General features: G+C 37.2%; 1 protein-coding gene across 1 annotated transcript; it reads right to left on the reverse strand.

Moving 5' to 3' along the window:
* Window positions 1-14,712: 14,712 nt before the first annotated feature.
* LOC125086384 (nucleoporin Nup43-like) lies at window positions 14,713-17,090 on the reverse strand. Its single transcript, XM_047705674.1, has one exon. The coding sequence runs from the start codon at window positions 17,088-17,090 to the stop codon at window positions 15,948-15,950; it is 1,143 nt and encodes a 380-aa protein (XP_047561630.1). The 3' UTR covers window positions 14,713-15,947.
* Window positions 17,091-23,349: the final 6,259 nt, after the last annotated feature.

Here is a 23,349-nt window from a genome sequence, read left to right on the forward strand (position 1 = left end):
CCCAGGACCCTATGCTGAAGATGTGTCACTGACTGAGCCACCCAGACATCTATACCTTTCTTCTTTTCAATCACTCTCCACTCTACTCACCAGCTTAGGAATTTGTGCTTTCTATCAGTGCTTCTACAACAGTGGCATGCATACTGATCAGTGGTGGACTTGTTCCAACAGCAGTCTGGGGCTCTCCCCATCTGTCCCCAACCCCAGGGATTCTGATTCAGAGAGTCTGGGGTGTGGACTGAGACTCTCAGGTGATGCTGATGCCACTGCTCCGAAGATCACACTTTGAGTAACCCTGTAAGCACCCTGCCCCCAACCAACTCACCTTCCAATTTGCTGAGTGCTAAGTAGTGTACCTCGGATTTATCTCTGAAATCTGTCTTCTTTCCATTTTCACATGGCCTATTTTCAACCTCTGTTCCCTCTCACATTAATTGTCCCATTGACCTCAAAAGGGATCTGTCTTCCTCAAACCCTTCCTTGGCACACCTGTCAGAATGGCTTTAAGATCTAACCAACCAACCACAAACAGAAACGTTGTCTATCTGTGGTTTTCCCACTTCAAAATATTTAATAGAATGATTTTTCAACTTCTTCCTTTATTTATTTATTTTTTACACAGCAGGACTCTTTCTTCAATAACATTTTGTGGGTAAGTAAGGTTCATCTCTGGCTGAAATCTGAAGGGGGGTGGTGGGATCCTGGAGCTTATTTCTGTTTTCATCTCATCCGTTTGGAAGTCTTTGGTGAGTCTCTTGATAAATCCTACGGCCTCTCAAAGCAGAGTTTGAAAATGATTTATTCAGGGACACCTGGAAGCTCAGTGGGTTAAAGCCTCTACCTTCAGTTCAGGTCATGATCTCAGGGTTCTGGGATCGAGTCCTGCATCGGGCTCTCTGCTCGGCGGGGAGCCTGCTTCCTCCTCTCTCTCTCTCTCTGCCTACCTCTCTGCCTACTTGTGATCTCTGTCTGTCAAATAAATAAATAAATAAATCTTTAAAAAAAGAAAAAGAAAATGATGTATTCAGATGGAGGCTCAATGTTTGTTTTAAAAAGTTAAAATAGGGGTGCCCAGGTGACTTAGTTGTTTAAGCGTCTGCTTCCAGCTCAGGTCATGATCCTGGAGTCCCAGGATCGAGCCCCAATTTGGGATCCCTGTTCTGCTTCTTCCTCCCCTCCTCTGCCCCCTGTTCCCACTCTTGCTCGTTCTCTCTCTCTCTCTCTCAAATAAATAAATACAATCTTTAAAAAAAAATAAAAATAAAAAACTTAGGTGTTCACCTTCATGCTCTTTCTCCTTCCTTCTAAGGAAACGAGTGCCACAGAGCCACGCTGGAAGCTTACAGTTGTCCACCTTGCCACTGGTTACACACTCTTCCATCCCTACTACAGCCTTATACACACGTAGCCCAGTCTAGCACAAACATCCCATCACCTGTAAAACTCTTCAGGTTCTCAGCCCACTGTCTTCCCACCATGCCAACACAGAAATCATTGTTCTCTCTTCATTTCCATTGGCATCCCCATTGCAATTGTTGGTCTGTCTTCTGACTGAACTCTAGAAAAGCAAACACATGTCCTTCTATATCTTTGTATATTCATCATTTTTGAATGTAGGCTATGGGTACATACGTTTGCAATGAATATTTGTTGTGCTCCTGAGCAGGGTATGGTGGTTAGCAATCATGATGATTTTCATAAATATAGTAGGATAATTTAGAGTCATTACAATAAATAATTTCCTATTACAACAAAGAAATTAAGGACCATGTAATATTCATGTTTCTAATTATTCTAAGCCTTTTATTTATAATAAACAAGGGGAAAGATAAATTAGTTGTTTGGGTTGTTGAAGAGGAATTCTTTCTGACTGGAAATCTGTCTTTAAAAGGAATTATTTATTTTAGCCATCACACATGAAACATTATCACCACCATGGTCTCAATGGATATGACACTGGAGGAAGCAGGCCCATTCTGCATGCTCCTGGGGTGTGAGAGAGAGAGTTATTTTGCCAGAGAGTCACATGTAAATTTAATTCTCTTTCAATCTTATTGGACACCAATGATTCTTCTGTGACCAGTTCTAACAGCAAATGATTGATGAATTAAGAAATATCCTGGGCTCTAAGTGAATACTTTTTACCTCCTTAATTTGGAACAACATGCCCTCCTTCAATGCAAGACTTTTTAGTGTGATGCCATCATATCTTAGCATAGAAAGGTAAATGTTATAGACCTGACAAGTAGTCTCCAAGAAAGCTTGAGGTTAATTCAAAACAGGAGTAGCCTCTTCCCCAGTGAATGTAAAATTGCCACAATTCCTAATGTTCTCACTCCCACATGGATTATTAATTTCCAATAGCATGAGTGGGAATTACATGGAACTTAGGAAGGAATAGGATCCCCAAAGTTTGAGAACTCATTCTGTTCAGTGATTAAAATATATGGGGCTTTTGCATTTTCCTGACTTTATGTAGGAACTGTTGTTTTTCTTTTTCTTTCTTTTTTTCTTTCTTTCTTTCTTTTTTTAACCCACTTCATATCACATTATATGTATCAGTTTGAATACATGACGCAACCTGCGTTGTTTTCTCCAGGCTTCCAAACATGTGGGACCATTTATGTTGTTCATAGCATAGCACTTTACACATGAATAGTGTTTACAGTGCTCAGTACAGTTTTGTCTCTTTAAATTTTGAATTGGTTGCCGGTACCAAGCTGGTGCATTCTGAGCAATAACTTTCCATCAACTGATCCAAAGGCATTCTTACTCCCTTTTGAAAATCATGGCTGATTAGAAGTCTAATGCAACAGCTGTTAGTGATCATGTGATTGATATGTTTTTAAAGACAGATGTGAAGTATTAGAAGCAGAGCCCTTCAGATTTCTCTGTCGTCCATGAATATTTTTGAATGGCTGCTGCTTTCGTTCTCCCTTCTCCATTTGACTTCTCCTCCTTTTTCTTTCCTTCCCTTTTTTCTTTTTTTCCTCTTTTTTCTTTTCTTTTCTCTTCTTGTCTTGTCTTACCCTGCTTTTTCTTTGTATTGTCTAGCAGAAATAGTTTTAATAAAATGAATTATTTAGAAATATATGCAGTACCCATTCTCCAAAACAAGTACTGGAATAAAATCCATCTTTGATGGTGAAGAGCTTTCCAAATTCCTTTTTAAGAAAATATTTTTAGGTTTTGACTAAGAGCATAGATCCAGTGGAATCCAGGGACCATGTAGTGCTCAGCTGGGAACTTTCTAGATGACCTAAAGTGCCCTAAAACCGAATACATGTTATTTAGAAACCATACGTCTAAATAACTCCGATTTTCTATGTTATGGTTTTCTTAACATATTCTTTCACAAATTAACCCTCATATTAGAGAAATATTTAAAAGACATAACAAAGGCATTACATTGAACTCTTTTTGAATTTTTAAAATCACCGTGCTTTAATGCCTTTTTACACATTCAGACTTTGTTACCGTTGATCCTGATCCTGTAGCTCCTATCTTAAAGTTCTTCTGTCTGGATATATGACAAGAGGATGATTTCTAATATGATGTTGGTGATATCTCAGTAATTGATTCATCTGGCGGCATCTACTAGAGGGAAGAAATTGTGCTGTGAAAAAGAGAAACCATATTACATACCGAGAATCACAGCATTTTAGAACAGCAGAGAGCTTTGGAATCACTTCAGGAAGAGTATTTAAAACACTTGATATTCAATGTAAAGGCTTAGGAGTGAAAGGTGATCAATCAACATAAACCACAGGGCCTACAGGATTCTAGGACAGCACATTTACCGTGGTGTTTGGAACCTTCTATTATTCCAGTTTGGGCGGTCCTGTAGGATCCCACCCCCCTCCTACTGGTTATCCAGCAAGAATGGAAAAGCCATTAGCTAAGCCCAGAGGAAATCACCATGGAAGTTATAAGGCCTAGTCTCTTGATAAATGCTGTGCATTTATGTAGTACCCTTCACCCTTAAATCATCTGGAGAATGTCCCAATATTATTCCCACTTCATATATAGAGAGTGAAACAGTAACTTATCAGGTTGAATAAATAACTTAAGATTGCTGTGAATAAAAGTATATTATTAAAAAGCAAGTTATGGGGGCCCCTGAGTGGTGCAGTCAGTGAAGCATCTGACTCTTGGTTTCAGCCCAAGTCATGATTTCAAGGTTGTGAGATCGACCCCACGTGAACTCCATGCTCAACATAGAGTCTGCTTGAGCTTCTCTCTCCCTCTCCCTCTGGTCCTCCCCACCACCGCCCCATGGTCGCTCTCTCTCTCTCTCTCTCTCTCAAATAAGTAAATGAACTTTAAAAAAAAAATAAATAAAAAGCAAGGTATCAATTTATCTCAGTTCTTAAAAAACAACTTCTCAAAAGAAAAGCAAGAATGTACACATTCAGCTCAGAGGGAAAAATCAGTATGTCTTGCTTTTTCTTCATCAGCATTCATAAGCTGTGTGTAATTTACATGGATTTCACATCTCTACTCATGTCATTACTATTATCCTCAGCATCAAAATTAGTTTTCATTCAGTCTGCATGAATTTAGAGCATTTCTCAAAAATTTCCACAACCTTTTTATGTCTATTGGTTTTGTTTTGACATGCACAATATTTGGTCTGGGACTAATAACTTATTGTTGCTCTCAAGTTATAAGGAGCAGTAATTGTCAATAAGACCATTTTCATCAACAAAGGTTGATTGAGTAGGACGCTGTTCCAGGCATATTATCAAAGAATGTGCTCGGGGGGCATCTAAGTCAAGTCTGAGCTCTGCAAGAAACCATTTCCCACCTGATCAATGAGTATACTTTATTCTGAGCATTGGTTAATCTACATCAATTTCCTGGCACTTTTAGTGAGGTTGTGGCCTCTTAAAACACGTTAGCTGGGAAATCAAGTGCTTGAGAATATTATTTATATTTAAAGATTGTACCAACATTTGACTTTTCTGCAATTTTCAGTGAATTTAATTTAAACATAATCCTAAACTGCAACACTTTGACTATCGCTAATACACTTATTGTTCCTACTCAAAGGTTCCTTTGATTTCGATCAATGCAGAATCCAAAATACTCAACCTCTGTGCCACAGCTGATAATATTTTTAATCAGGAGCAAAAACACCATAGAAATTCTCTTTTTCCACAAACAACTTTATTTACATTTAATAGTTTCATCTCATTGCTAAAAAACAAAAACAAAAACAAACAAAAAAAAACCCTGTGAGTACTACTAAAACTAATTCACAGTTTGCTAATTTTGGAAATACTGCCATTTGGGGCTGAATAAGTCTTTGTCATAGGGGTTTATCCTGTCACAGAGGGTTCCTTAGCGATATCTTTGACCTCTAGTCAAAGATCTTTGACCTCTAGTCAAAGATCACAGAGTGTTCCTTAGCGACATCTTTGACCTCTAGTCACTAGATGCCAGGTACATATTGTTAAAAGATAAACTGAAGCCTATTAAAATTTTTAAGCAATGATTTGAGCAAAAATTGATTCAAACTGAGCAGCTCCCAAGCTAATAAAGAGAAAAGAACCCCAAGTACAAAATGAAATATTTTCAAAAGCAGAAGGCAGCAGGAAAAAGGAAGTTACACTATGAAAAAATTGTGATGGTCATTGCAAGGTTACTTTCCTTTAGGCGATGGCAGGGATCTATCATGAGATTACCCCCCAGGGTCCATCAGGTGATTCCTGGTTGACTGGTTTAAGATCCCACTTCTGTGAGACCTAAAACTACATTAAGTTAAATCTCCGGTGAGGTGGAGTTTAGCATAAGCAACTCCTTTTTGGGCCAGTTGTATTTTTGTTTGTTTGTTTGTTTTTAACAATGTACAAGTTGTGACATATCACATAGAAATATCTCTAGACATTGCCAAACGTCCCCTGGGCATAGACTCCCTCCCTGCTCCCCCACCCCCAGACTGATAACCATTGGTCTACTACGTAAATTTATGTTTCCAGTGTTCAATGTTGGTATCCTCTCTTAATGTATGGCATCTACATTGTCAAGGTGCTTCAAGACCACTGGTCCAACGGGCACGCAGATTCCCAAAGTGAAAGACATGATTTTAATTTCTGTATCTTATATCACTAATCCCAAGCAACAGTTGTTCTCAAATGTCATAATAGATAGATTGTTTTGGAAACAGTCACTGACCGGTTTTAGGCAATCAGGCTTAAACCTCAGAGATTTTTGTTTGTTTGTTAAATTATAGAGCTGAATGCTAAAGTAATACACAATAGCTTCCAGGAGTCATGATTTCTTGTGATTTAACATGTGTATATACTAGAAAATTTATACTTTGGAAATCTCAATTAAAAATACCAAATTATAAAAGTCTGACAAATTTAGGGAAGTGTCAGAGTAAAGGAGATAAATTCTGATTTTTTTTCTAATAGCATTTGATTTTTTTTTAAGATTTTATTTATTTTTTTGACAGACAGAGATCTACAAGTAGGCAGAGAGGCAGGGAGAGAGAGAGAGGAGGAAGCAGGCTCCCTGCTGAGCAGAGAGCCCGATGTGGGGCTCCATCCCAGGACCCTGGGATCATGACCCAAGCTGAATGAAGGCAGAGGCCCTAACCCACTGAGCCACCCAGGCACCCCAGCATTTGATTTTTATGCAGGTTTAGTTTTATTATTCTTCCATTAAAATATATAACCATATTTTATAGCACTATAAGGGTTGTCCCACCCAAGTCTCATCATTTCATTAAATTAAAAAATCAATAACCTGCAATTTTTCTCTGGTTTCACCCCATTTAATGGTAAAATCCACTTGATATATTTACCAGAATGAAGCTTGTACACAAGGAGCCTCTTGCTTTTTTGAAATTCTCCAACAACAGATGCATGTAAGCCTTGAATAAAAAACAGTTCTTTTGAAAATCTGAAGTCAAGCAGCTGTTTGCTGGAAGCCAGAGCAATCTGAGATGGATTTGAGAAATCTGGATTTTATTACTTAATGCAAAATTAATCTCAGTTTTTCCATCTGTAAAATGGTAAAAATATCCACTTTGAAAACATTTAGGGAGAATAATGTGATCATTGTGATGTGTGAGTTATGCTTCCAACTCTCTCCAAGAGAAGCAGTAGTCATTTTGCTCCTTTTATGTTGGCACATATAACAAGAGTATACCAAAAACTTTAAACTGTTGAACTTATCTACTTAATAAGTGTCCTTTGACGACTATAAGAATTTTAATTCATTCAAAATGTCATTACATTTGTGTTACTATAGAGTTGGCATGTTAAAATGCAAGTTTATATTTCTCATTCTGTCACTTCAGATTGGGTGGGAAAGGACTGTTTTTTGTGATCTGCAACAATAATAGTGAAATCAGGTATAAGCTATATTCACATAACAAAAAATGCTTGATATACTCACTTAAGGTTCCTGTTGGTTCCCTGTTGGTCATAGCTACAGGGTTTGCCTATTGTCTTTGTGATAGCTCCACTCATTCTAGTTTGGGGATAGTGTTCTCAGACTAATCATGTTCAAATTAGATAAAAGAAAGGCTTAGATGAATTGCTTTGGGTTTTTGTGGACAGATAGTGAATAAATGGATGAGAAGAAGACAATACCAGGAAGATATTTTATATATTTAATATTACATCTATTTTATATATGCTATATTTCTATACTATGTATTTATATAAATTTATATAAAATTCTATAATTTTATATAAAATCAGAATTTTATATAAATATGTACTATAAATATATTTATTGATATATATAAATTTATAAATTTATGAAAACAATATATTAAATATAAATTATATAAATGTATTTAAATTTATATAAATATATAACATATGATTAACACATGTTCTGTATATACATGATATACTTGTATACCTGTTTATACATTTTATATATTGTGCTAAAAATAGTTTTCTTATCATGGTGCCCTGATGCATATGAGAGGAGCTTAGTAAATACTTGTGAATTATTTATCAAATGAATCAAAAGTGAAGAATATGTATGCAAAAGGATAAGAATTATTGAGATATAAGTAAGTGATAGGTTATGGTAAAACTCAGAATATTGGTTTTAACTTTGGCTCTGGGTTTCAACCCATACTCTAGAGAGTGGTCTTTATTCTTAAACTATGATCTTTCCAGAGACTCACCTGAATGCCCATGTCCTCGGCAAGACTTATTCTCCATGGCTGGGCCAGAAACCCAGCATCTCTCCCCACTGCACAACATCTGGTATCTCTATTCATCACCACACTGTGCTGAGCCTGCAGAATCCTGCTTGTGGTGTGTGTGTGTGTGTGTGTGTGTGTGTGTGTGTGTGTGTGTGTGTGTTGTGTGCATGTATAAACCCACTTTCAGCTGAAAGCCTGAGAGGGAATCCCATGAAAACTGTAGACACCTCTCACTCTGGGTAATTCCCTCCTTTCTGATATCTTGCCCTACAAATTCCAGCTGTCTCATCAGCCCAGACCCCAATCTCAGCCTCTTTACTAGAGTGTGCCCCTGTTCTCCACGTGGTCTCTACCTCCTTATACTCTGCAGTCTGGAAAGGTCCTCCATGCAAAACCTGGGTGGAACATGGAGTTTCTTGAGTATATTCCTTTCTCTCATGGATCACACCCTTCTGTTTTCTGTTGTCCCATACCTTACAGTGTTGCTTTTCATATTTTATTCAGCTGTAAGATTATTTGCTGTGGCAAGGACTGAGGAGGTGGTCAGGACCAAAAGCAGAACTGCATCATGTCTGGAAGTGGAAGTCGAATGCTACATTGTTAGAGGTTAGGTCTGATTTCATGGACTACTACAGTTTCTGTTTACTTGAGAATCTTGATGAGGATTTATTTAAAGAAACTTCCCCTCTTTTTATGTGAGAGTCTTACTTTCACTTCTGAAAAATTAGAACAAAGTTGATGCCACCATCTCTTGGCAAATGCTGTGTATGTGCCCATTTTTTTCTTTGCTCCAACTCATGCAAGTTGATCTTTTCTTGTTTATTTGATATGATAACTGAGTATGGCCTTTGAGCATGAGAATAACAATGGTAGGCATAAAAATAAATGCAAATTAAAGAAAATAAAGGTCGCATGAGAGGCTTGATTCTTCAAAAACAAAATTATATAAACCGTACATAACCTATGGAGGCAGAATACATAGTCCCAATAAAATAGTTCAAAGAGAAGTCTGGTTTCTTCTTGAATCTACCTTCAGTCTGACATGTTCATAATGTCTGCAAAAGGCAACAGATGGTATCAGAATGGTAAATTACATTAAAATATGTGTTCCAATGTGAGTATTATGTTTGTTTATTTATATAGTCACAAGTTCTGTTTAAAAATAAAGTCACTTAGCATGTCAGGTGTAGCTTAAGTAAAAACTCATAAACTTGCAGGTCTATTTCAGATTTTAAGAAAGCAGATCCCACATTAGGACTGATAAAACTGAAATGTCTTTCCACAAAATGTGGCTCTTTTGGCAGTGAGTTGTTTCTACCCAAGGGTTAATAGTATCCTCTGGATAAGGAAATAATATAAGGCTACCAAGTTGCCTTTAGCAGTGCATATATTTTTGTTTGTTTCCCAGAATTTGAAACGGATTGGAGTTAATTCACCCATACTTGTGTTTCAAGGTATCTAGGTGAGTTGAAGGATTTAACCTAGAGTCATGGAACACAAACTTACTGGTTCACAGTACAATAAATATATTTTGCTGGACTCAATAGTTCAGTGTAATTAGAAGCATGAAATAACCAGCTAACTACCTACAGAGAGATGCTGTATCTACTTGTTTCTGCTTACATAAAGGAGATTTGACAGTAGAATCAGAAAACTTCCAAGAAGTTAAGACCATAGATGGTCAGATCTTGGGTGGTTACAGAGTCAAGGCCTCTCAGGTCCAGAAGAGACTCACGTATCTCTTGTTTCAACTAAATTCTAGTTCCTTGCCAGATGGTTCCCAACCCATTGAAGTTTTTAGAAACTTGGAAAAACGTGCCTTATGGTAGGCTGCATGATTTCAGAGGAAAAGCATGAAATACAGAAATTATTGAGTTTAATTTAAACTTTGTTGCTTCTTAGTTTTCTCACCTGTCAAATGAATTCAACAAAGTGTCCCTCTTTAATAAAATGAGCACTCTTTCTGAGAAGATGAAATGAGAATGTCTTTATTGCTTCTTCAAATGTAGCAGATAAATACTATCGTTATCTTTATAAAATAGTGAAGAAACTGAAGCTCACAGGAGGTAAATGAATTACTCCATGTCCATCCTGTGCTCTCCTGAGCCCTTACTCTTCATAGATGTTTAAAAGTTACTTGGAGTGTGCACAGAGTAAGGTCACCGCATGGAGGGAGTCCTACTGTTGATGCTCCTATGAAAGAAATTGGCCTCTATCCTACTCAGACCACTTCGCACATGTCTTGCTGTGTGTGGAAAGTGGCACTGGCAGGACATTTCAAATCCCCTTTCCAGCACTTTCTCTCTTAGGCCAAGTCCTCATTAACAGGAAGTTTATGCCCTAAATTGCTATGTGGCATAGTGGTTAGTCACATGCTCTTGTGTTCAATGCCCAGGTTCAAGGCCAAGTTCTACCACTCACTGAGTATGCCGCCTTTGGAAATTTATTTATTTATTTATTTATTTATTTACTCTCCCCTTCTCCGATTTTAAATGAGGATGGTAACACTCAATTCCCAGGGTGATTATGTGGATTACATTTGATGATTCCTATGATTAGAAGTGATTGGAAGAGAGTATCTGGTAAATGCTGGCCATTCCTATTATTTCCCTGCACCAAGCACAAAACTGGGACAGGTTCTCTGATGTACTTCACAAATGATGAAACAAGAAGATGGCTTACTGATAGGTTGGGTTTTTTTCTTATAATGAATGATACTCTTTCCACATAGGGTCCCACCTTCCTGTAATATTCTATGACAGCAGTACCATTTGCCTGGTACCAAGAAGGTACAAGTCACTAAAGATGCAGTTCAGGAAAAGGTACAAGTTTGTTCACAGATATCTCTGAGATCAAGCCTCCTTGGTTAGTGTATCTTATTTCCTCACTTCTCAGACTTAAATTAGCAAAGCTAAGAAACTTTCAAGATAGGTATAATGAATATATCAGAAGCACTCACATATACTCATTCCCTTGGGTTATCTGACAGATTACAGACTTGCCCGACTAATCATTTTCCTTGCAAAATGCATTTTCTGTCTAATGCTCAACACCCCAACGACGTCATACTACAGATGATTGTGGTGATTTCAGCGCATGGTAATTCACTAGCCACATTCATTTTTAATATATTAATTTCGCATTTTCATGTTCATCCAGAAAGACTAACAGTTTCTGATCACAGCCTGGAACACATGTCTCTAATAACAGCTCTCGTTGTGCCAATTTTTTTTTTTAACATAAAGATACATAGGTTGTTGAGTAGCTTAGATATTCTGAGATTAAACTGATGAGATCAGGCAAGCCTGACTGCTTTGTTTTCTAGAAGTCAAACAGACTGCAAATTTACAGGATATAAGTAGTTCAGTTAGACAGCGAGGCACCACCAGGGAGACAAATGCTTATTAAGTTCATGGATTAATGCAGAAGCAGTGTGGAGAACACTGGTTCAAGGCTGAGGCTTTCAGCTGTATGATTTGAACATAACAGTTTTGGTTGTTGTGACAGGATGCCGGTCGACACGGAGTCAGTGTGCAGGGCAGTTAATAAAACCCCTACAAATGAGTTTTGCTTTTGTTCGCTTGTTGAGAGTTCGGTGTATATAAGTTTTTTCTTTTTTTAATGAATTTATTCAGTTCTTTCAGACTGAGATTTGTATAAGAACAAAAATGGTTTGAGTGGGATTCTAAAGTAGCAAAGGATTAATCATAGGGAAAGATGGTAAACATTTCATGACCAAAGTTACATTTTTCCCTAATTCTTGGATTAATGGCAGATAATAAATAACCTTTCTTTTCATGTTGCATGGAATTAGCCATTAAGGGAAGAAAAAGAAGAAAGAAAGAAAAAGAATACTCTGAAAACAGAGGATAAATTTCTTTTCTAGCCAGCCTTTGCTTTCTTCCTTTTTTTCTTACTTACTTCCTCTCATTTTATGCTTTTTGTGTAATTTTTCTTCCTACAGGTCTTTATTTTGATTTGTCTCTAATCCCACACCTTGTTTTGCTAAATGTTTGCCCATCCATGCCCCTACCAGGATAAAGAACATTTGGATGGAGGAAAAATGAGCCTGTTGACTAAAGAGATCCGGTTCTATGTGCGACTCTAATGCGAGAGTGTTAACCTGGTATTACGGGCTGAATAGCATCCCCTCCCACCAGATTCATTCGCTGAAATCCTACCCCTCCCTAGTACCCCAAAATGTATTTGAAGACAGGGCCTTCTAAGAGGTGATTATATTTAAAATGAGACCTTTAGGGCAGACCATAATCCAATATGACTGGTGTCCTTATTTGAAGAGGAGATTAGGACACAGACACGCACAGAGAAAGACAGTGTACAGACATGGGGACAAGGCAGCCATCTCTAAACCAAGGAGAGAGGCTTCGGAAGAAACCAACCCCTCTGACACCTTGATCTTGGACTTTTAGCCTCTAGAATTGTGAGAAAATAAATTTTTGTCATTTCAGCGCCCAGTTAGCGTACTTCGCTAAGTAGTCCTACCAAACTAATATAACTGGTTTAATATATCATTATTTCTTCAGAAGACCCAGGGTTGCAAGGATAAAATATTTTTCTATTATTCATGCAGCCAACAAGCAGATGTCAAGATACATCTCATCATAGTAACCAAGATAGGAAGCCAGGGATTCTCACCTTCATGGATCTCACCAAAATCATTCCATGCAAAGTGTATTGTAAATAAAATTGTTAAACACATTTATTACTATTTATCATATTACTGGAAATATTTTTATTTCCAAAAGCATTAGTGGAAAGGGCTGCATTAATAGGGTAGTCAAATTCTAAAGCTTGAGATTATTACATGTGTTTGCCTCCATAGTAATAGTTAACATTTATTGAGCACTTACTATTTCAAAAGCTTTGTTAGCAATAGTTTAATTTATTTTTGTAACAAAACAAATGAGTAGATACTCATACTTTGCTCACTATACAGATAGGAAAAGTGGCACAAAGAGAATTTAAATAACTGGCCCAAGATCACACGGCTAAAAATAGCCACAAGTTACAAATCATTATGAGGAAGTTTAAAACAGAATCTTAACACAATAAAGCCAGCAAGTAATGAAGAGTTGTCAGAAATAACAGTTGGAAATGCTTCACTGGAGGGAGTCTTCCAATGAGTCAGTCTCCGACCTTGGCCGCATGGGCAGCATACTTCAAATACCAAAAACATGGTCAGGGAAAAGAATAAGATGAAATTGGGGAAAGGGTGAGATTATTTTGTTTGCTGATCATTTTCAAAATGCATTTTCAGGAGTGGATGCATCAAGAGGATGAGAAAGGAGGCAGTAAAAGAGAGATTGCAAAATAATCATATAATCAGCAGAAAGTTTACATATACACTCCCCCAAAACTGTGTCAGTGGGGCTTTTTTAATATCAGGTGACAGAGAGGAAGAAGCAAGACTCTCTAATGGTCTCCAATCCCGTTTCTTCTAGAGAATCGCTTTATAAAAGCGGTTAATTTCTGATCATTCCCAATTCTTAACTGGCTAATGAAAAGATAATGAGATTTTAATATAGGTTGAGTAGAAGACTTAGACTTTATGTATATAATTAAAGCAGTATTAAAAAGCCCTATTAAGAATGCTCTCTAAAGTATGTATGTGTTTATGTGTAAGTTCCTTCCTGCTTAAAAACAAAACAAAGCCACAACAAACATTGGAAGACCATCATTAGTGGTTTTAAATATGTAGCAAAACTGTAAGTTCATTTTCCTCTAGTACAATTTTTTCCCCTCATTCAACTAAAGAACTTAAGTCTTTGGAAGGCTAGAAAGCTAACGTGCACTAAATTATTTAAATATTTTAAGTAGTGCAGGTGTGATATCAATGTTCAAGAAACTCAAATACTGCAAGACTGAAATAATGATATGCAAAACAAGTGACACATTTTCCATTTACAGAAGTGTTAGCTTTCCTATGGAGGCTAATTTGTTATTGCTTTGCAGAAAGCCAAGTTCATGCCCATGTATTGAACAAATACCATGCTTTACAGCCCCTTTTAAAAGGTGGAACTTCAAGTTTAAAAAATTGTACACATAACCCAGATCAGTTGTGCGGGTTAAGAGAGAAGTGAGAATAGTCATCATCTATTGGGAGGAAATGAGGGACAATCTTGGCAGAGGTTGTACAGTTGAGGACAATCCAGTGAACAGAATATGGTGGTTCTGTTTTGTTTTGTTTTGTTTTTTTAATTAATAGCTATGTTTTTATTATGGAAACCATGTGATTACTGCTGGGGAATGTATATTCATAAATATAACATGCTATATTTCATTTTAATAAATTCTACACACATTGATAGACAGAAAAGGAAATGAAAAGACTATTAATTGTTTGATATTAAAAGTACTTAAAAATTTCTTTTGACTTTTTTTCCTGTAACAAATTACTTCTCTAATAACAGAAAAGTCTTAAAAATTAGTCTCAGCAATAAAACTATAAACAGATTAAAAATTCCTATGGCAACATTTTCTTTCCTTCTCTCATTCTTTGGAATTCAAGTTACCGATTTTATCAAATATTTTTGAGTTAAATTTATATAAAAAAGCAGATTGCATATATGTATTCCATTTAAAAATGCTGACAAAAATGCCCAAGCCAAAAATCCCCCAAGGTAAGGTGGCATAAAAGAATTGACCGTATTTATTAGGACAGAAAAACAAAACTTTACCATAATTACTATCACTGGAATTAATAAAAATGAATAATAATAATGTAAATGAATACACACTTTAATAGCATAATAACAGTGATTTGTCATTAAGGTCTTCACGTTCAATAACATTTAACTAACTTTAGAAAGACAATGCCACAACATTGTTTTTAAGCCCGACACATTAACCTGAAACTAATGTAATACCGTGTCAACTATATTAAAAAATAAACAAAACACCTACAGGTTAGATTATCATTAACACAGTAGATAAGGACAAAGACAGCAAAATTCTCTACTCTTACCACATCATCATACTCATCTCATACATGTTATCTATCAATTTTTAGTTTGGAAGTCAGCTCTCTTATTAATATCAAATTCTACTTCATTGCACAACATCCAGTTCAGCATTTGAACTATTTTTTTAAAACTAAATAAAAGCAAAAATCCTTAGGAAAAATGTACTTTTCTTTTTTCAAGAAAAATGAATTTGGGTCTAAGCAGTTGAAAGTTCTGTTCAAATCTACTCTAACAGAGGAACCTGTCAAAACACTTTTCTTTAAAAACAAAACCTTTAAAAAAATGTGAACACTTTTACAAAAGCTTGTCATTTTTACTCAATTCTTTATGAAGTTTATTAAACTTATTAAGGAAATAAAATATGGGAAGATTCAAGAAAATATCTACCATAAAAAGGATAAACATTAACATTGGCCTGGGCCACCAGGGAGGGGTAATAGCCACCATAGTGTCATTAAAAATAGGAACCTGTTAGTGGTTTGAGAAAATTATGAAGTCCCCCAACATCAAAAAGAATAGCCTGTTTGAAGGCAACGTCTACATCAACAAAAGGATCCCTCTGATATTCTTCCACAGATTCCAATTCTCTCGCCATCAGCATTCTCTCTGACTCTGAAACTATGGGAACATTCAACTGACAAAAGCCAAACGAGGCATCGATATTACCAATGATTTACTGAAGCTTCCTTTGCAAATTTCACATTTTCCAATAATAAAAATCTCCAGAGAAGTTGTACTTCGAAAGGCTAACAATATGCTTTACCTGAAATCTTGTAATGACAGTATTTTCATGAAAAAAGTTGTCTAGTAACATAAATTGCTTCTGAATCAGTTCCACAAACAAGACAAGGACCTAAAACATCCAAACTGTTCACAGACAAGGTCCTGCTGGGAAGCAAGCTTGTGATTTCAATACGGTCTTTTGCGGGATCAGTGCTGAGCCAGGAGCTTATAAGAGACTGGTGAACACTAGCCTGGTTACTAATGCTGTGAGACAAAAAAGTACTATTTCTTCCTCCTTGGTTAAACAGTGATGATTTTTCAGGTATGTCTGTGGAGGCATCCCAATGCCAGAGGGATCCGTCCTCAGAACAAGTAAATAGATGATCTGGGTTGGACGGGTGAAAGTGAACTTCCCACATTTCAGCTTCATGAGCCTTCAGCAGAGACACAGGCATAGTGCCTTGTCTAACATCCCAAATACTCAGCATTCCGTCCTGGCCACCAGTAGCTACAACATGCTGCTGGTTGGGATGTCTATCAACACAGTGGAGGGGTACTCGGTCACCAGTCAGTGATAATATCTGAGAGGGCTCATTTCCTTGTTTTCTGAAATCCCATATTTTTAACTGCCCAATTGAATTTACTGTAAGAATCTCAGGAGTTCGAAGGAAGGTTACAGCATGGAGTGTACTGCTATCTGCATTGTCTATGGTTCTCACCGCCTCCTTGTGATCGGCTCTGAAGAGATTTATCCAACCATCTTCTCCAACGGTGACAATTTCGGGGTTGCTGCGCACAATACCTGTGCATGGTGCACTGCCACAGGAAGGACTGCCTGGACCTGTGTGGTAGTGAGCGGCTGTCCACTGCTGGCTGACTGACAGAGGCTGGTTATTCGGATGGTGAAGGAAAACTGTTACACATCCTGTTGAGGAAGCTGCTACAATTCTTTCCTGGTCAAAAAACTGTAAATCCATTACATCGCCATGGTGTCTGATATCACACAATAACTGATGGTCTCCTTCAAACCCTCCATCAGAGTCCAAGTTCCCAAAATCTCCAAGAGACCACAGTGAAACATAATTTTCCTCATTGTCCCAAGAGCCCGCAGCGAAGGTATCCGCGGTCTGCAGGCTTTCCGGAGGTACCGGTCGCCAGCGGGGTTTGCTGATTTTCTGAGACACAAACTTAGCATAAATGTCCTCCATTGCAAACCAACTGAGACCTGGTTCTGTTGTTTTAAGTGGTATAAATTTAGCCACAGTTTGTAGGAAAACTGGACTAGCATTTAATACTACTTTCTTTACTCTATATAAAGAGAGCCAGTCAATAATGACACTTGGGTATGACACGATTGGACTGTTATTTAAATGTCATCAGCCAGATGACATTTTTCTTATGGTACCACCGCTTTGTTAAATTTTCATAAAAATATTACTGTAATTGATTGGTTTTGTCACTAGTTATGTGATACTTTCTATATAAGAGGATTGTACTTCTTGTCCCATCGAATTCAGACTTGGCCGTGTGATTCGTTTTGGCCAATAAATGGGAGTGGAAAGGAAGAGTGCTTTTTTTTTTTTTTTTTAGCTTAAAAAAACCCTCAGGTGGTTTCACCTTTTGCTCTTTTCCTTTAAGAATGACATATCCTTGATAGAGGCTGCTCTTTCAGTCTGGGCCCAGGAATTAAAAAAAATGTGAAGCAGACACAAAACCAAACCATGCTGGATGTGTAATATAAATTTGAAGAAAAATTCATTGTTGCTGGTGTACGGCCCTGATAATTTGGGGTCACTTATTACTGAGCATAATCTAGTTTAAGCTGATTGATACAATATTGCAAATGAAGTATCTGATTTGGTCCAAATAAAGTTCAGATACTAAGAGGAGTCACATGACCTAGAGTCTAGGATTGGTTCTGCTTCTCCTTTCTTCCTTCAGTTGCTTTCTGTGAATAGTTCTGGAATGATAAGTTCTTTGTTGGTATGTTTATAGTCCCTGAGTGTACCAGCAAAGTTCAGTAAGGGTCCTCACATATACAAAAAAACAAAAACAAAAACAAAACAAACAAAAAAACAACAAAAAACAAATAAACAAAAATTTTAAAACAAAACAAAACAAAACAAAAACCAAACAAACTATAAAAACATGATTAGAGTTCATCTGATTTGATCCCCTCATTACACAGAGGCCTATAAGCTAAAGTCCAGAGACACACATTTCTTTGTCTAAGTTCCTGCAGCAAGGGAGTGACAAAGTAAACTAGAAGGCTAATATCAAGGCTCTTGGTCCAAGATGGTTTCCATTAGAGGCTTCAGCCTTCTCAAGGAATTTCAAGATGCAGCAATGAGCTCTGACACAATATTTTTTGTCTTTTAAACATTTGGAAAATGACTCATATATATAACAGACACAGCAGGAAAACAGACATGAAGGATTTAGGGAACAAAACTATAACTTCTCGGTCTGTTTCCAGGGATGGAGAGGAGACACTGGAGAGGCAGGAAGAGAAGCAGTATGGGCTACCTACCCTTGCTGGATCAAATAGGAAAGCTCATCAAGACAAACTCTGTGGAGCCCATGGACATATGACTTTCCCCATACTGTTATTTCTCCACCACAAAAGAAAAAGGAGGCAGCACAAATGTACAATGAAGACTCATTTTCTGGTTTCACTCCACCTGGGAAAATTAAACCTTTCCCTCTAATGGTTATAATAAATGTGTTGGCACCATTATTTTTCAACTCATCTCTTCTCCCTCATTTCCCTTATATCATTTTATATAAAATGACATGGACCTACCCTTAAATTTTGTGCCTTCTTCCAGAGAATCAGAACATGAGAATCAGCATGACAGGTTTATTCAGAATCTACGACCAGGACCTCCAAGTTCTGTCAGTAAAGGGCACATCTCTGGCTCATCCCTGGTCTCATTGCCTTCTCTTCCAAAGTCCACTTGGAGTAAAAATAGAAATTAATGCATTTTTCAGAAGCTGTCTAGTCACCAACCTTCTGATTCTCTTCAAGGACCCTGGCTCATGCTGTCTCCTTCCTTAGTCTATGCCTTGTAAGGATACATCCTCAAATTTTACAAGTAATACAGACTGAGTTTTACTACTCAAATGAAAATGTCCATTTTATTGAAGGGCAGTATAAGATGAGGTAAGGCAGGAACAAAATATCTCTAAGTTACCAGAAGCTGAAACTCCACAGACTTTAGTATTTAGGAATGTTTTAAAGTGTGTGCATTCCCTTTATAAAGTATTATTCCAGTCATGCCATTTCACATAGCCCAAACTGTTAATGACCCCAACTGCCTGTGCTAATAAGCACACCCTTCTTATTCTGGCATTCTGGAATCTCCACCGCCCAGCATATCTGATTTTTATATGCCCCTACTTTCTCAGGCTAGAATTGATGTGTTATTTTCCCACACCCTCACACCTTTTCCTCCCACAACCCACATATACGCAGGTGCTCTCTCTGAAGGAGTTGAAGACTGTATTCCTTTTTCTTTCTATTCACTTGCATGACTTACACCTCACTGCCATTTATCCTCTAGCCTTGATAAATAGCCTCCAAAGTAAATCAAATCTTGCCCCCATCCAACCCATCTGCAACCCATAGACTCATCTTTTGAAAATATAACTCCTACCATGTCAGCCTTCTGGATCAACCATCAGTCTTCCCCTAGACCTTAGGGCAAAATCCTACAAGTGGTCTCCAAGTACTGATTTCATGTAACTCCTTGCTAAAACACAGCTTCATCTTCCTTCTCTCTCCTGAGTTCCAGCCATACTGGATTTCTCTCAGAGCTCCAAACAGACTGTGTTTTCTCTCACTCCAGGGTTTTCATACATTATTTTCTTTGGCTGGAAAGTTTCTTCCATCTTCTTCCCCTTATTTGTTCTTCAGGTCTCACTTTCCTCTAGGTATCTCTTGCCAAATGCTTCACCAGTAGAATCTTAGACATTGTATAGTATTCATTATATGTATACATATGTTTAATAGTGTGGAGAGAGAGGTATCCATCCTGTCTGTGGATGTGTCTCCAGGAGCTAACAAAATGTCTAGAATATAATAGCCACTTAAAAGCACATTTGGTGTGTGGCTGTTTTATAAAATTGTCACCATCTTCCTCAGATTTCATTATAAATATTAGTTTTCTTTGCAAAAAGAAGATTATTAGCTGGGGTGTGGTGAAAATGCAAAGGAACAATAGAGGGACAGTGGATTTATAATGATAAAGATATAGAGGATAAGCACAACAAAGTCCAATGGACTTTGTACTTACAGTAAGTAAGCCTTAAAGACAAAGGAGAAAATGCAAAAAGGGTTGTTGACCCAAAAAGAGGGGATGGAAAAAGGACTCTGAAGAACGAGAAAAACCCTTAGAGTTAATTGATTTTAGTAGGTCTTTCTTTCTCTAAGAAATTTGAGCAATACCCAGAAATCAGCCTAGAAAGAAACTCAGTGTTCCAGGCCACTAAACAGAGCTTCCAGGGTTGGTGTGTCTGTTAATTCCCCACATCCCAGACTGGAAAAACACAGTCAGAGAAGCACAGGCTGTTCTACAGTTCATCGGGCATAAAATGCCTGACAGCTCTCTTGGGATCTCCATATCAACAAGCAAAGCAGCCCAGCTTGTCAGATATTATCATTCCTAGCTCAGTCAGCACTGTGGGTATCTGGCCCTGTACATCTAGACTAGATAATTTAAGTACTTACCATGTATTGCTAAAATTCCCATGTTTTAACTTTATGATTTCAAATTTTTCTTTAGAGGTTACATCTATTTACTGCATTGGAAGATAGAAAATCCCATTATCTAAAGTCTATACACACAAAATATTTAAGAGCTGCTAAAATAGTCCTAGGTTATAGAGTATCATCTTGTGTGTGACAAGCTAGTACACTTAAATGGGAATTTACATAGTGTTAACATAGTGTTATGTTTTAACATAGTGTTATGTAACTGGCAGTGTGTTAAACATTTTCATATTTACAGGGAAAGTACCAACTACTCTTTTTCCCAATTAATTACATATCTTTGACTAGATATTCATTCTGTTTTTAACTAAACACTGGGTATTGTATATTCAGATTACAACTCAACACTAGACATCCAAAACAATCTTGAGAAAGAACAGAGTTGGAGAATCCACATTTCCCAACTTCAAAATTTACTACAAAGCAGCAATACTCAAAATAGTATATTACTGGTCTAAAGTTAGAAATGTAGGCTAATGGAAATTACAATGTTCTCTAGACCTAAGTAGCTTTTATTGAGCGAAACTGCAAAATTGCATTGCAAAGGACGTAGAGGACACAGTGAAAAATTGTGGGCACTTTTGTCATCGATAGGCAATAATCAACCTTCTGTCATAGCTGCTCATATCCTTCCCACGTACAAAATTCCCCCATCTCCCCCCTGTATCCACAAATTGTTAGTCAGTTGCAGCATGAGGTGCAAAATTCAGTATCTTGGTTTCTACATCAGATCCTGATATGGTACCTCTTGGTCCAGAGATTTAAGAATCAAAAAGACAAGAATTGTACCCACATCATCTTAACACACAAACGTGGAAAAGGAGCTTGATATCCTTAACAAGCATTCTCATTTGAAAAGGTGATGAGTAAGAGGCATTTCAGTCACTGATTCATAGCTCTCTGAAATCCTAATGAGTAAAGATTATCAGATTCTGGGCTCTGATAGTGAAGAGTATTCCTTGATTAGGTCCTGGTTCTTTTATCTGGAAATATTTCCTAAGTCAATTGTTCCCTATGACTTTTGGTTTCCCCTATAGGATCTTGGCTTTGCTCTCTGAGACTTACTGCCTTTTTTTCCCTCCTTAATCACTTCTGAAGACAACACTGGAAAATACAGACTTTGAAGAAATTTGTCAGTTCTTTCTTGCCAATAGAAAGTCGAAAGCCAAGAAGCCTTTTTGATTTTTTAATAGCTTCAGTTTTAGTGTGGCAGCACTTTTGCCGATATAACTCCCTTAAAAACATCTTAGGTTTTCTATGAATCTGGTTCCACCCAATTCTAATTGTGCAAAGACCACACCCTACAGTTTGAGGGATAAACCTCTCTCTTCAGGTTTAATGATAGCTATTTAGGGCGTATCAAATCCTTGTGGGATAATAGCCTTAAGATTTCTGAGGTCCTTTTTCCTAGGTGAAATGGCCCACTGGGAACAAACCTAAATCTTTCAGAAGTATTACCAGGGCTTGTTCAAGCACCCACTTTAGTTAAACTCTTCCCTAAACTCTATTTGATTTTTTAGAATCTTTTGTTTGCTATATTTCCAAGGCAATAAGACCTTTCTCCTCTAGAGTTCTTACAAAATCATTTTGTTCTTACAAACTTCAGGTCTTTCTTCAGTTCATCTATTTTTATGGCTTATCATATGCAGCTGGAAGTAACCAACTGACACTTTCAATATTCTATGTGGAGGTCTTCTTAACCAAATCTGAAAGTTCATTAGGTGGTTTTTATTTTTTTTTAATTTTAAAGTTTTTTCCATTTTCCAAGTGAACACAGATTTTTCTGCTACTACTGCATAAGCTGGCTCTCCTTTTTTCCATCCTTATAATACCTTTTCTTGTTTTTTTCCCCTGAATTTTGTTAATTTTCTTTTGTGGCCATTTTCTCAATTTCTTCCTGCCATTTGGTCCCAAAGCCAAGGCCATATTTTAAGTTTTTGTTATGGCATCATTCCTTTCAGGAATTAATTTCTGTTTATATTATTTATTGCCACAATAAGCCACACTAACATCCCAAGCATAATGGCCCAAGTAGCAAATATTTATTTAATTCAGAAGTCTGCTTCTCTTCATTGATCTTGGCTGATGACCCACTCATGTGTCTACGGTCAGCAAGTTGACCAACTGGGAACTCTCATCCTTCAGCAGGTTACCCTTGGCTTGTTCCATGGCACTCTTAGTGTTCCAAGAGGGTGAATAGAAGTGTACATATCTCTTGAGACCTAGCTACAAAATGGCACCCAGTCACTTCTGCTTCATTCTATTTACCCAACCAAGTCATAAGTCTAACCCTGATTCCAAAGGAAATAAACTCCAACAGTATTGCTTCAGGCATATATAAAGACATAGGTAAGGAACTTTGGCCAATTTTGCAGCCGCTGTACCACAACTCCTCTTATTTCCTCCTAATCCCATAGACAAATCTTAATGGGAAATTCCTATTGACTCTTCCTTCAAAATATAACTGGAATCCATTAAGTTCAACCTTCAATCCCTTCATTTACACTGAAGTCAACTTCTTTTGTCCTTGACTTCCTATTATTTATTTTTCCTGCATCAGACAGATCACATCTTTAAATTCACAATATGAAGTCAGATCATACCACTGACCAGATTAAAATCATTGAGAAATCTTTCATCTTAGGCATAATGAAACTCAAGTTGTCTACAATTACCTACAAGTACTCCGAGTCTGG

The sequence above is a fragment of the Lutra lutra genome, chromosome 15, assembly GCF_902655055.1.
Source record: "Lutra lutra chromosome 15, mLutLut1.2, whole genome shotgun sequence".
NCBI classification, from domain to species: domain Eukaryota; kingdom Metazoa; phylum Chordata; class Mammalia; order Carnivora; family Mustelidae; genus Lutra; species Lutra lutra.

Coding starts and splice junctions, on each gene's coding strand:
- LOC125086384 (XM_047705674.1), bottom strand. CDS start 17,090: ATGGAGGACATTTATGCTAAGTTTGTGTCTCAGAAAATCAGCAAACCC.